Below are 15,460 nucleotides of genomic sequence, written 5' to 3' on the forward strand. Positions count from 1 at the left end.
ATTCAAGCTTACGATTGCGAATACGGGAATCTAGAAGTTTGCCCACTTCGTATTCTTGTTGATCATCCACTAATGAGAGTGACTCAGTAGGAGATGGCAATTGAATGTCCGGATCGCCTCTGTACGGTTTCAGCAATGAGACGTGAAAAGAAGGATGAATATGTAGGTCTTCTGGCAACTGGAGACGAACTGCATTATCATTGATGACTTTGGATATGGGAAAGGGTCCCAAATACTGAGAGGCCAATTTCTTACAGGGTACTGACATTTTAATGTTCTTCGTAGACAACCATACCAAATCCCCTTCTTCATAAGCAGGAGGTGTAGAGTGTTTAGCATCAAAATATTTTTTCTGAGTTGCTTTAGCATTAGACAATTGATCCCGAAGAGTATCAAGCGTATTCTTGAGTGTCATAGAATAATCTTGAGCAGCAGGAGATATGGAGGAAGTGGTGGGATTTGGGAAACTGACAGGGTGGTATCCAAAGGTTGCATAGAATGGAGATTGTTTAATAGAATCATTCACAGAATTATTATAAGTGAACTCAGCCAGTGGAAGCCATTCGGACCAATCATCTTGTGAGTTACTAATATAACATCTGAGATATTGCTCTAGAGTCTGATTTAGACGTTCTGTCTGGGGATGGTAGGCTGTGGAAAACCTGTTTGAGATTTTGAGTTGGTGACATAAATTCCGCCAGAATCGGGAAGTAAATTGTGTTCCCCTATCCGTTACTATAGAGGAGGGGAGACCATGTAATTTCACGATATGTGATAAAAAGATTTTTGCAGTTGTTGTTGCATTTGGAACTTGTTTTAATGGTACAAAATGTGCCAATTTAGTCAGATGGTCTATAACTACTAAGATGGCAGTATATCCATTGGATGTAGGTAGATCCACAATGAAGTCCATACCTATGATGCTCCAAGGTTTCATAGGAACTGGTAATGGGGTTAATAGACCACTAGGTTTAGTATGTAGTTTTTTCTTGGTAGCACAAATGAGACAGGAATTTATGTAATGATGTATATCTTTTTTCATAGATGGCCACCAAAATTGTCTTTTGATAAGTTCTGTCGTACGTGTTATGCCCGGATGGCCGGCCATAGGAGAATCATGATGATTTTGTATGATTTGATTCCGTATAGCTGGTGGAATGTATGTTAAATTTTGATATGTGTATAACCCCGTTGTGGCATCCTTTATACAGTGGTTGGGTATTGATGAATCCGACTGTAGAGCCACTAAAATATCAGATTGAAGTGTAGTTAAGGTACAAATAAGCTTAGTAGGAGGTATGATAAACACTTTTTCCATATTTTCGGTAGAGGGTTCTGTAGTTCTTGAGAGAGCATCAGCTCTAACATTGGTATTTCCTGGTCTATAGGTTAATACAAAATTAAACCTGTCGAGAAATAAGGCCCAACGTACCTGCCTAGAAGTCAATGTTTTACTTTTCTTCAAATATTGGAGATTCTTGTGATCAGTAAATATTGTAAAAGGGGTTGAACAACCTTCTAGCAGATGTCTCCATTGTTCAAGTGCTGCCTTAACAGCTAGCAACTCTTTGTCCCCTATTGAGTAGTTCTTCTCTGCTGGGGTTAACAAACGTGAATAATAAGCAATAGGACGTTCTTCTTTGGATTCTTGATTGATTTGAGACAAGACTGCACCAATCCCGGTATTGGATGCATCTACCTCCAGAGTGTATGGAAGGGATGGATTGGGTAGTTGTAAAAACGGAGCAGAAGTAAATTTCTTCTTTAATGTTTGGAAGGCGTTTTCTGCTTCTGAATCCCATTTAAACTTGCTTTTCCCAGTTAAACGAGTAAGTGGTTGTACTATGCTGGAGTAGTGGTCAATAAACTTTCTGTAAAAATTTGAAAATCTGAGGAATCTCTGTAAGGATTTTACATTGGTTGGAGTAGGCCAGTTGAGTATAGAAGTGATCTTTTCTGGATCCATTTGGATTCCAGTTGGTGAAATAATGTAACCAAGGAATTTGATAGTTTTTTGATGAAAATAAAATTTCTCCATCTTTGCGTAAAGATGATGTTCCCGCAAAGTAGATAGCACCCATCTCACATGTTTTTGATGTTCCAACAAATTTTTTGAGTAGATGAGGATGTCGTCGAGATATACTATTACACATATATCCATAAGATCTTTAAATATCTCATTAATGAAAAATTGAAAGGTGGCGGGAGCGTTAGTGAGGCCGAAAGGCATAACATTATACTGATATAATCCGTAACGGGTTTTAAATGCTGTTTTCCACTCATCTCCAGGTCTCATTCTGATGAGATTGTAAGCTCCTTTCAGGTCCAGTTTAGTGAAAATGGTGGCCCCAGCTAAACGTTCTAACAATTCAGGTATTAAAGGAAGTGGATAGCGATTTTTTATGGTTATTGCGTTTAATGCTCTGTAATCAATAATGGGGCGTAGGGTTCCGTCTTTGTTGGTAACGAAAAAGATGGCAGAAGCAATTGGAGATGATGATGGTGAAATAAAACCTTTTCTGAGATTTTCATCGAGGTATTCACGAAGATGTTGTAGTTCCTTTTGTGATAAAGGAAAAATGCGGTTGGTTGGCAGTATAGCGCCTTCCTTGAGATCAATAGGGCAATCGAAGGATCGATGAGGTGGAAGGTTTTCTGCACTTTTGAGATTGAAGACATCAGAAAAATCACTGTATTGTTTTGGTAACAATGGATCTAAATGATTTATTGAAACATATGGAAAACATGTTTGTGAACAGAATGTGGAATCAAAGGTGAGTGTGCAATTATGCCAGTTAATAACTGGGTTATGTTTCTGTAACCATGGGAAACCGAGTATAATTGGGTGTAAAGAACTAGGTATTATATCATAAGTGATGAATTCTTTATGACCTGTGTTGGTTAAAGTGAGTATTGGAACAGTGTGGTGTGTGATGGGTCCTTTGAGATATTGAGACCCATCAATAACTCTCACAAATACAGGGATTGCTTTCTTCACACAGGGTATTTTATTTTTTGTTACAATTGATTGATCAATGAAATTGCCATAAGCTCCGGAATCAATTGTGGCTTGTTCCTGGATCTGTAACTGGTCCCACTGTAATGATAGAGTTAGAGTTAGATGAGTACGTGATTCATGAGTTTCAGAGATAAGTAATGATTTTATCTTACCCTTTCTAGGTCTGTTTAATAGAGGACAAGTAGCAACATCATGTTCTCTGTTACCACAGTACATGCATAGATTTGCCTGTTTTCTTCTTAATTTTTCTTCTATCGATAGTGGACCTCTTATGGTTCCGATTTCCATAGGTACTACTGTTGTAGCGGGTTTTTCATGAGTTGTTGAGTAATGTTTCCTAGGGTTAGAGTCAGGTTGGAATTTTTCATGTCTTCGTTCTCTATATCTTCTGCCTATAGAGATACTCAACTTGATAAGTCCCTCTAAAGTCTCTGGGAGTTCAACCCTAGATAACTCATCTTTTACATATTCAGAGAGTCCTAAACGGAATTGATTCCTGAGAGAGATGGAGTTCCATTGTGAATCAGTACTCCATAGCTGAAATTCAGCTATGTAGTCCTCGACGGCTCTTTTACCCTGTCTGAGGGAACGCAAATGATTTTCTGTGGTTTGCTGTTTATTTATATCTTCGTAGAGAACTGCCATAGCGTGGAAGAAATCTTCTAAGGAACTTAATATTGGGTCATCAGATTCAAAAAATCTGTTAGCCCAAGCCCTAGGTTCACCACTTAAATATGAAATGGTAGTGCAGACCTTTATTTTGTCATTACAGTATGTCCTGGGTTTCATTGCAAATAGTAACAAACATGAGTTTCTAAACTCACGAAACTTAGTTCTATCACCTGAAAAGGGAGTAGGGGGGTTAACCTGTGGTTCAGGCCTTTCATTTGCTTTCTGAGTTATTAATTCATTCAGTGCTCTTTTTAAGGTGGAGTTTTCACTTTGTACTTCTCTTAAACCTTGTGCTAGTAAGTCCATCTTTTGATTAATTGTGGTTATTTCATTACTCATGGCTACTGGGTCCATGTTTATAGATATAAGTGTTTTTAATGGCTTGATTATTCTGTAACGTTTCACCAACCAATTCTATGAAAAGTGATGTTAAAATGTATAATGATAGTTTGTAGCTATTTGTTACTACTTCATTCACATATAACTTTGTGAGGAAGTTAAACCCAAATAGCAGATATTGGAAGGATTGAGTAAAGTTCGTTTTGAGTCACAAAATCACAATGAGTAAAGTTGTGAATATTGATATTCAGTAGTTCAGCTTTAACAACCTCGGTAGTATTGTAATGAAAACTCTTATTCAGAATCTGTGATAATTCAAAGTATAAACAGCAACAGTATCGGATTAGATAAATATGGACACAGTTTGTATGAGCATTTGACTGTTGTTACAATTGTTACTAATTAGTTATACTTGCGGTTGATTCCACTGTAGAGATTGACAGACTGTATCTGTGTTAGTCACCTCCGGTATTGTTAAATGGATAAGGTTCCACTGTGGGGGTTCAGGGAGAGTTGTTCCAGCTTGGTTTACCCTGTCCGCGATGTTAGTATGAGACAGACTCTCAGATTTTCCGACACTCGATGGAGGAGATGAGAAGGAACCGCGCTGCGGTTGGCGTGTGACGTCACGATGCTGTGTGATTCTGACAGGCACACGGAACACGCTCAGAGCAGTAGGTAGATTTTGTTTAAAGCTGAATTTGGATGTTAGGTGAAAAAGTTAATGTCCCATATATAGTTAGATGCTTTAGGATGACTTGATGATTTCAAATTATGTGATGAAGAAAAGGTTTTGGAAAAGTTATAATCCAGGATATAGGGAGATACAAGTTACTAACTAACTATCCCTATACACTATAATAATCAAGCAGGGAAGCAAGGAAGAGAAGTTCCCTTTATAGAGAGAAACAGGAAGTTGGATTTCAGTAATTAAAGGAACAGCAGAACGTGACAAAGATGGAGACTATTCGAACCATCCTACCTATGATCCAGGAGGGTCAATATATGACTACCGTGGACTTAAAGGTTGCTTATCTGCACATTCCGATACACAGAGATCATCATCGGTTTCTCAGGTTCGCCGTCCTAGACAGGCATTACCAGTTTGTGGCTCTTCCCTTTGGGTTAGCTACGGCACCAAGAATCTTTATGAAGGTTCTGGGGTCACTCCTAGCGGTCCTAAGGCCGCGGGGTATAGCAGTAGCCCCTTACCTAGACGACATTCTAATACAGGCGTCGAATTTTCAAATCGCCAGGTCCCATACAGACATTGTTCTGGCATTTCTGAGGTCCCATGGGTGGAAAGTGAACGAAGAAAAGAGTTCTCTATCCCCTCTCACAAGAGTTTCCTTCCTAGGAACTCTGATAGATTCTGTAGAAATGAAGATTTACCTGACAGAGGCCAGGTTGTCAAAACTTCTAAATTCCTGCCGTGTTCTTTATTCTACTTCTCGCCCTTCGGTGGCTCAGTGTATGGAAGTAATCAGCTTAATGGTAGCAGCAATGGACATAGTTCCGTTTGCCCGCGTACATCTCAGACCGCTGCAACTCTGCATGCTCAGTCAGTGGAATGGGGATTACACAGATTTGTCCCCTCTACTAAATCTGGATCAAGAGACCAGGGATTCTCTCCTCTGGTGGCTATCTCAAGTCCATCTGTCCAAAGGAATGACCTTCCGCAGGCCAGATTGGACAATAGTAACAACAGATGCCAGCCTTCTGGGCTGGGGGGCAGTCTGGAACTCTCTGAAGGCTCAGGGGTCATTGACTCAGGAGGAGGCTCTCCTTCCGATAAACATTCTGGAACTAAGTGCGATATTCAATGCTCTTCAGACTTGGCCTCACCTAGCGGCAGTGAGGTTCATCAGATTTCAGTCGGACAACATCACGACTATAGCTTACATCAACCATCAAGGGGGAACAAGGAGTTCCCTAGTGATGTTGGAGGTTTCAAAGATAATTCATTGGGCAGAGATTCACTCTTGCCACCTATCAGCTATCCATATTCCAGGAGTAGAGAACTGGGAGGCGGATTTTCTAAGTCGACAGACTTTTCATCCAGGGGAGTGGGAACTCCATCCGGAGGTGTTTGCACAGTTGATTCAACGTTGGGGCAAACCAGAACTGGATCTCATGGCATCTCGCCAGAACGCCAAGCTTCCTTGTTACGGATCCAGGTCCAGGGATCCCAAGGCAGCGCTGATAGATGCTCTAGCAGCGCCTTGGTCCTTCAACCTGGCTTATGTGTTTCCACCGTTTCCTCTGCTCCCTCGTCTGATTGCCAAGGTCAAGTAGGAGAGAGCATCTGTGATTTTGATAGCACCTGCGTGGCCACGCAGGACTTGGTATGCAGATCTGGTGGACATGTCATCCTTTCCACCATGGACTCTGCCTCTGAGACAGGACCTTCTACTTCAGGGTCCTTTCAACCATCCAAATCTAATTTCTCTGCGGCTGACTGCTTGGAGATTGAACGCTTGATTTTATCAAAGCGTGGTTTCTCCGAGTCGGTCATTGATACCTTAATACAGGCGCGAAAGCCTGTCACCAGGAAAATCTATCATAAGATATGGTGTAAATATCTTCATTGGTGTGAATCCAAGGGTTACTCATGGAGTAAGGTCAGGATTCCTAGGATATTATCTTTTCTCCAAAATGGATTGGAGAAGGGTTTGTCAGCAAGTTCCTTAAAGGGACAGATTTTTGCTCTGTCCTTTTGCACAAACGACTGGCTGAGGTTCCAGACGTGCAGGCGTTTTGTCAGGCTTTAGTCAGAATTAAGCCTGTGTTTAAACCTCTTGCTCCGCCTTGGAGTTTAAATTTAGTTCTTAAGGTTCTTCAAGGGGTTCCGTTTGAACCTTTGCATTCCATAGATATTAAGCTCTTATCTTGGAAAGTTTTGTTTTTAGTAGCTATCTCCTCGGCTCGAAGAGTTTCTGAGTTATCTGCTTTACAATGTGATTCTCCTTATCTCATTTTTTATTCCGATAAGGTAGTGTTACGTACCAAACCTAGTTTTCTACCTAAGGTGGTATCTAATAAAAATATCAATCAGGAGATTGTTGTACTGTCACTGTGTCCTAATCCTTCTTCAAAGAAGGAACGTCTTTTACACAATCTTGACGTGGTTCGTGCTTTAAAGTTTTATTTACAAGCTACTAAAGATTTTCGTCAAACATCTGCATTGTTTGTTGTCTACTCTGGTATCTAATAAAAATATCAATCAGGAGATTGTTGTACTGTCACTGTGTCCTAATCCTTCTTCAAAGAAGGAACGTCTTTTACACAATCTTGACGTGGTTCGTGCTTTAAAGTTTTATTTACAAGCTACTAAAGATTTTCGTCAAACATCTGCATTGTTTGTTGTCTACTCTGGACAGAGGAGAGGCCAAACGGCTTCGGCAACTTCTCTTTCTTTTTGGCTAAGGAGTATAATACGCTTAGCTTATGAGACTGCTGGCCAGCAGCCTCCTGAAAGGATTACAGCTCATTCTACTAGAGCTGTGGCTTCCACTTGGGCCTTTAAAAATGAGGCTTCTGTTGAACAGATTTGCAAGGCGGCGACTTGGTCTTCGCTTCATACCTTTTCAAAATTCTACAAATTTGATACTTTTGCTTCTTCGGAGGCTATTTTTGGGAGAAAGGTTTTGCAGGCAGTGGTGCCTTCCGTTTAAGCACCTGCCTTGTCCCTCCCTTCATCCGTGTCCTATAGCTTTGGTATTGGTATCCCACAAGTAATGGATGATCCGTGGACTGGATACACCTTACAAGAGAACACAACATTTATGCTTACCTGATAAATTTATTTCTCTTGTGGTGTATCCAGTCCATGGCCCGCCCTGTCATTTTAAGGCAGGTGTGTTTTATTTTTAAACTAAAGTCACCACTGCACCCTATGGTTTCTCCTTTCTCTTGCTTGTCTTCGGTCGAATGACTGGTAGTGGCAGTTAGAGGAGGAGCTATATAGACAGCTCTGCTGTGGGTGATTCTCTTGCAGCTTCCTGTTGGGAAGGAGAATATCCCACAAGTAATGGATGATCCGTGGACTGGATACACCACAAGAGAAATAAATTTATCAGGTAAGCATAAATGTTGTTTTAATTTAAATCTAAAGGTAAGTTTAAATTTATTATAAGATAGGGATGAGTTAATATTTAATATAAAGTTAGCGGGTTGTTAGGTTTAGGGGTTAATAGGTTAATTTAGTTTATGGCGATGTGGGGGGCTGGCAATTTAGGGGTTAATAGGTTTAGTAAGTGCTAGTGATGTGGGAGGCCAGCGGTTTAGGGGTTAATACATTTAGTTAGTTGTGGCGGGCTCCGGGAGCGGCGGGATAGGGGTTAATAACTTTATTAGAGTTGCGGCGGTGTTGGGGAGCGGCAGGATAGGGGTTAATAAGTTTATTAGAGTTGCGGTGGGCTCTGGGAGCGGCGGGATAGGGGTTAATAACTTTATTTAGTTGCGGCGGGGTCCGGGAGCGGTGGGATAGGTGTTAAACAGTTTAGTATAGTGGCGGTGTTTAGTGACAGTATACAAATAAAGCTGGGGAAAAGCCGAATAGCAGCGAGATCGATGACTGATAGTTAACAACAGCCCGCTGCTCATCGCCCCATACTTGGTGCCCGGCTTTTTGACAGCTTTGTTAAATATGGAGAGCGTATTCAGGTCCGCGGCCGCGATGCTAGGTGATCTTAGGCGAGCGTATTGGTGCCATCGAATGCAAGTAAGTTGACGGCTTGATAAGTAGGCCTCTATATCTAATGAAATAATCGCATGGTCTGAAACTATTATCTCATGTATATTGGCCTTCACTTCTAGGTTGATTATTTTATCGGATACTAAAAACAAATCTATCCTTGATAGAGAGCCATGTGACTTAGAATCACAAGTGAAGTTTTTAGTATCTGGATATTGTACTCGCCATATGTCAAGGAGTTTCATATTCTTACAAAATTGCTTAAATATTGCTGCCTTTTTATTAGAAAAAAAAAAGATTTCTTTGGGCTGAATCTATCTAAACTTTCTGTAGGTATCAAGTTGAGGTCACCTGCAACAATTAAGTACTGACCTATATATTTAGATAATAAACACATCAGGTTATTCCAAAAACTGGCCTCAACCATATTTGGCCCATAGATATTGCAGATTATCAATTTATTTTCTTTCACTTGTAACTCCACTATTAACCATCTTCCCTCCGGGTCCATCTCTACATTGATAATACTATAATCCAAATTTTTATTGAATAATATGGCTACCCCCTTTTTTTCTCGGGGAACAAGGGGTGGCAATCACCTCTCCAAACCACTTATTTTTAAGTTTACTGGCTTCCTCACCTTAACTTTCTAATTTACTTCTATTGTCAATTTCTTTCATGTAAGTGGCAAGAGTCCATGAGCTAGTGACGTATGAAATATATATTCTTACCAGGAGGGGGCAAAGTTTCCCAAACCTCAAATTGCCTATAAATACACCTCCCACCTCACTCATACCTTAGTTTTGAAAACTTTGCCTCTCATGGAGGTGGTGAAGTAAGTTGTGCTTGATTTTCTTCTGTGATAGGCACTTCTAAGCACATTGAAGCCCAGTTCCTCTCAAAGTACAGTGTTTGTCTGAGGGATGTGAAGGGAGTATTGCCTGATGACGCCATTTTTTCCTCTATGGGAAATCTATTCTAAGGCTCTCTGTAATCGGTCGCAGGGATTCATCTGCTGCCTCCCTTTACAGATCGACATTATACTCCTCTACCATTACCTCTGCTGATATGTTTCATTACTGGTTTGGCTGTCTGCTATATGTGAATGAGTGTCTTCTGGTAAGTATATATAATTTTTTCTCCTCCTTGGAGTCTCAATTTGGTTTTGAAGATTTTACAGGCTTCTCCTTTTGAGCCTATGCATTCTCTGGATATTAAATTACTTTCTTGGAAGTGTTATTTCTTTTGGCTATCTCTTTTGCTAGAAGAGTTCCTGAATTGTCTGCTCTTTCTTGTGAGTCTCCTTATTTGATTTTCCATCAAGATAAAGCTGTTTTGCGGACTTCATTTACATTTTTGCCTAAAGTTGTGAACATTAATAGGGAAATTGTTGTTCCTTCCTTGTGTCCTAATCCTAAGAATACTCTTGAAAGGTCTTTACTTTCTTTGGATGTGGTAAGAGCTTTGAAATATTATGTTGAGGCTACTAAAGATTTCAGAAAGACTTCTAGTCTATTTGTTATTTTTTCTGGTTCCAGGAAAGGTCAGAAAGCCTCTGCCATTTCTCTGGCATCTTGAAACTTTTGATTCACAAAGCTTATTTGGAGGCGGGGCAGTCTCCGCCTCAGAGAATTACAGCTCATTCTACTAGATCAGTTGCCACTTCTTAGGCTTTTAAGAATGAAGCTTCAGTTGGTCTTCTTTGCATACTTTTACTAAATTTTACTATTTTTATGTGTTTGCTTCTTCGGAAGCAGCCTTTGGTAGAAAGGTTCTTCAGGCAGTTGTCTCAGTTTGATTCTAGTGCCTTTGATTTTAGTTTTTTTTTAAATTTTTAAGAAAACTTAATTTTTTTTTGGATTTAATTTCTCAGCGGATTTAGCTGTTGTTATTTTATCCCTCCCTCTCTAGTGACTCGTGGATTTCCACATCTTGGGTATTATATCCCATGCGTCACTAGCTCATGAACTCTTGCCACTTACATGAAAGAAAACATAATTTATGTAAGAACTTACCGGATAAATTCATTTATTTCATAGTGGCAAGAGTCCATGAGACCCACCCTATTTTTTGTGGTTTAGATTTTTTGTATAAAGCACTTTATTTTTTCCAGTTCCTCTTTTTATATGCTTTTTACACCTCACTTCTTGACTACATGGTAAAGTAAAGTGTATATTTTAAAAGGGTTAATGACCATTGAGGCACTGATTTCACAATGAATACACATAGGGCTTGATTTATCAAGCAAGGGCAGACAGGGACTTGAAAACTTGCAGTCATAGGGAGGCGAAGGGAGTCCGTTGGAAAGATCCCCCTGCATGACATTAAATTGTTTTTTAGCCTGGCCCAATGGTGTTTTAGGCACATAAATTAATGCCAACTATGGTATAGGTGCTGTTATTCACAAAATTTGGATATGTAACATTTTAAAATGGTTAATGGACATCGGGCCACCAATTTTGCAATGAATATATGTAGGGTAGATCCCCCTCGGGGTCATGAAATAGTTTTTAGACTGACCCAATGATGTTTTAGGCACAGCAATCGATGCCAACACTGGCACAGGGGCTGTAATTCACAAGTAACTGATATTTTAAAAGGGTTCATTACCATTGGGCCACTGATTATACTGTGAACTTATGTAGGATAGAACCCCCTACATGACATTTGTTTTATCCTTGCCCAATGATGTTTTGGGCACAGAAATGAATGCCCACACTGGCATAGGTGCTGTAACTTACAAGTTTGAATAAGTGATATTTTAATAACCATTGGGCCACTGATTTCATTATGTATATGTAGGATAAATCCCCCTCCATAAAATAAAATTGTTTTTTAGCCTAGCCCAATGGTGTTTGCGAATTACAGCTCCTATGCCAGTGTTGGCATACATTTCTGTGTCTAATTTTTAACTGATATTTTCAAAGGGTTAATGACAATTTGTCCACTGATTTCACTATGAATATGCGTAGGGTAGATCCCCCTCCATGACATGGAATTATTTTTTGCCTGATCCAATGGTGTTTTAGGCGCAGAAATTGATGTCAATACTGGCATAGGGGCTGTAATTCAAATTTTTTTAATAAATTATATTTTCAAATGGATAATGACCATTCGGCCACTGATTTCACTATGAATATGCATAGTGTAAATCCCACTCTGTGACATTATTTTTGTGAATTACAGCATCTATGCCAGTATTGGCAATGACATCAATTCCAGCAACTAAAAACACAATTAGGCCAGGCTAAAAAAAATCCAAGTCATGGAGGGGGATCTACTCTAGGTATATTCATAGGGAAATCAGTGGCCCAATGATAATTAACCCTTTGTACATATCATTTACTTATTAAATGTTTTAATATTTTGGATGTCAATTTGCCCTTTGTTTCCAGTTTGTATATAGAGAATTCACCTCTAACTACATTTTATGAGTCATTTTAAACACAATTTAAAGCAGTCTGACAAATTTTGAATAAGAAACAACTTCCTTATCGTCACATTAGTCTGGTCTCTTTTGTCACCATTTAATCTACAGCAATGACATGAACATCTTTGTTTTTCCTGATAAAAAATTAAACTTTTTGGCTATCATCAATTTGCCATAAGGTGTGTTCCTGCCCGTCTAAGGCTCTACAATCTTTATTTACAAACCAATTCATGATACATTTCCAGATTCCTCGGGAACCAAGAAAATTTATACAAGATGATGTGTTATACAGCCGACGATAAATAATATGTTACAATAATTCTCTGCTAAATGTTGACATATGTAGATTTGCTTTTAGAGAAGAACCGTGTTTCTGACAGTCAATAAGAAGAAAAACAAAAAGAAAGAAGAGGGCTCAGCAATTTAATATCTTGATAAACCTACTAACTTTCTATATCTGAATTGGGGATTTTCAATATTACTTTAAAGGGACAGTCAACACCAGAATATTTGTTGTTTTAGAAGATAGATAATCTCTTAATTGCCAATTCCCCAGTTTTGCATAACCAACACAGTTGAAATTATACACGTTTTACCTCTGTAATTACCTTGTATCTAAGCCTCAGCAGACTGCCCCCTTATTTTAGTTCTTTTGGCAGACTTGTATTTTAGCCAATCAGAGCTGCCTCCATGGTATATTCACGTGCATGAGCTCAATGTTATCTATATGAAACACGTGAACTAATGCCCTCTAGTGGTGAAAAACTATCAAAATGCATTTAGATTAGAGGCGGCCTTCAAGGTCTAAGAAATTAGCATATGAACCTCCTAGGTTTAGCTTTCAACTAAGAATACCAAGAGAACAAAGCAAAATTGGTGATAAAAGTAAATTGCTAAGTTGTTTAAAATTACATGCCCTATTTGAAACATGAAAGTTTTTTTGGACTTGACTGTCCCTTTAAAAAAATGGGCCCAGATAAAACATGAAAAACTGGGGAGAAAAAAAAATTTAATTATTTTTTTTCCTTTTCTTTTCTTTTTCCTTTTAATTATTTAGGTTATCATTTGTCTCCAATGTGCGGGATAGTGATTTAACAACAATGAAGGAAGAGAGGGGAAGCCTGCAAAGGGTATATAATCTGTGTTTGAATTTTATGGGAATGTGACATGATAACGTTCTCCCATTTTGCCAGGAAAGCCTTGAGTTTAGTATCTGAAAATATCAAGGGGTCTTTTAAGTCTACTGCTAGTTGAAATAGCATACTTTTAATAAATGCAGCAATACTTGGTGCTCTCTTGTCTTTCCAACTTTTTAAAACCATCTGCCTAGCAACTAAGATAGTAGTGTTAATCAGCCGTTTGTTTGGCACATCACTTTTAGAAAGAAAGAAAATCTTTTCCATCAAGTTTAATTTTATTTGGGAGAAATGTATTAAAGTGAAGCCTCCTAATATTTGGTGAATACATCTGTACTTAAACCGCTACCTTTTATTAAAAAAAATAAATAAATGGTTTATTATATATTTTAAATACTAACTTGGGTCCGTTATGAGATTACACTCCTCCCATCCTGCACTTCCATGGTATACAGAGGGTGACGCATAGAGCGGTCCTGAAGCGCGCACCCGTGGAGCCCTTACTATGCGCATGCATTAACAACCTATTTACTTAATATGCGCATGTGTTAACAACCTATCTACTTAATATGCGCATGCATTCAAAATCAATGTAATTACTATGCACAAGTGTTAACATGTTAGATAGTTACAAGGCGCATGCGTTACCCTGCGCATCCAATTGATTCCTATAGAGCATGCGCGTCGCATGGACGCGCATCGCTCAGAACCAGCACAATATATTCTAACGCATGTGCAGAAGAAGCGCATGACGTTTAAAAAAGGGGTTGAACGCCCCGGGGCGGGGGGAAAGGATTGGCAATCGTAGTTGTCAATCATTCTCTAAAAGTGGGACAAAATTGCGGGCGGAGGAAGCGCGGTAGAAAATAGAAGATGAATAGGTATTTATTACATTTTAAAAAGAAAATTAGGAAAAACGATGAATGAAAGTGCCCCTAAATTGTATTGATTGGTAATATGGCTTAAACGTGTATAGCTGAGTTTACATTCACTTTAAGCCAAAATGCGATTTTACACCAAACATTCTGAATTTTAGGACATAAATAAAAGGCATGTAAGAGATCTGCCTCAGGAAGACTACATCTCAAGCACAAGATGATACACAGCGTATGCCATTTAATCATCATATTGGGAGTAAAGTAAGATCTATTAAAGGGACACTGAACCCAAATTTTTTCTTTCGTGATTCAGATAGCACATGAAATTTTAAGCAACTTTCTAATTTACTCCTATTATCAAATTTTTTCTTATTTGAAATGCAAAAATGTAAGTTTAGATGCCGGCCCATTTTTGGTGAACAACCTGGGTTGTCCTTGCTGATTAGTGGATAAATTCATCCACCAATCAAAAAGTGCTGTCCAGATCCTGAACCAAGAAAAAAAGCTTAGATGTCTTCTTTTTCAAATAAAGATAGCAAGAGAACGAAGAAAATGTGATAATAGGAGTAAATTAGAAAGTTGCTTAAAATTGCATGCTCTATCTAAATCATGAAAGAAAAAATTTGGGCTCAGTGTCCCTTTAAGTAATTTAATATGCGATTCTCTAAGAGAAACAGCAGATGTATATTCAGAAATCCAGAGCAAAACTCTTTTTAAAATATTCAAAATTCAAGTCTTTAAAATCATTGCTCCATTTAGCAAAAAGATCCAGAATTTTATCTTTATAGATATTATAGTTTTAGATAGGAAAGAAATTGAATGTTTCCCAGAGCGATATATATTGATAATTGTATTAATTTCTCCTAGAGTCTATGGGTTAAAATATGTTAGTTTGTGGGTATTAATGAAGTGTCTAGTTTGCAAATAAGCATATAAGTGATTTCTCTCTAGTTCGTACTCCCTGACCAATGAGTCAAAGGACTTAACAGACTTGGTCTTTGTATCAATTAATTGAATAATATAATTAAGCCCTTTTTGAGACCAGGAGCTAAAGGCATAGGATTCAAAGCCACTTTCAAACTGTGGATTGCCCCTTATTGTCAGATAGTGAGGTTTTATGTTCAATATGGAGACTCTGGCAAATTTTCTTCCAAGCTAATAAAATATTGTATATAGTATATTTAAAGGGTGTTTTTTCGAGAAGTTTAAAATGTTTCTGGTGTAATAAGGCCTTGAGAGAGTAGGGTGAATCTGGAGCCTCTTCCCCTTGATCATTTGTAATATAGTACC

The 15,460-nt window shown here is 38.6% G+C and overlaps 1 protein-coding gene across 1 annotated transcript in view; it reads right to left on the minus strand.

Moving 5' to 3' along the window:
• Positions 1-4,188: 4,188 nt before the first annotated feature.
• Positions 4,189-15,460, minus strand: part of LOC128652270 (zona pellucida sperm-binding protein 4-like) — a 28,131-nt gene continuing 16,859 nt past the window's right edge. Inside the window, exon 14 of the mRNA XM_053705207.1 lies at positions 4,189-4,335. Coding sequence (XP_053561182.1) covers positions 4,189-4,335 — 147 coding nt within the window. The remainder of the gene's footprint in view (positions 4,336-15,460) is intronic.

Source organism: Bombina bombina, chromosome 3, assembly GCF_027579735.1.
Source record: "Bombina bombina isolate aBomBom1 chromosome 3, aBomBom1.pri, whole genome shotgun sequence".
In the NCBI taxonomy this organism is placed as follows: domain Eukaryota; kingdom Metazoa; phylum Chordata; class Amphibia; order Anura; family Bombinatoridae; genus Bombina; species Bombina bombina.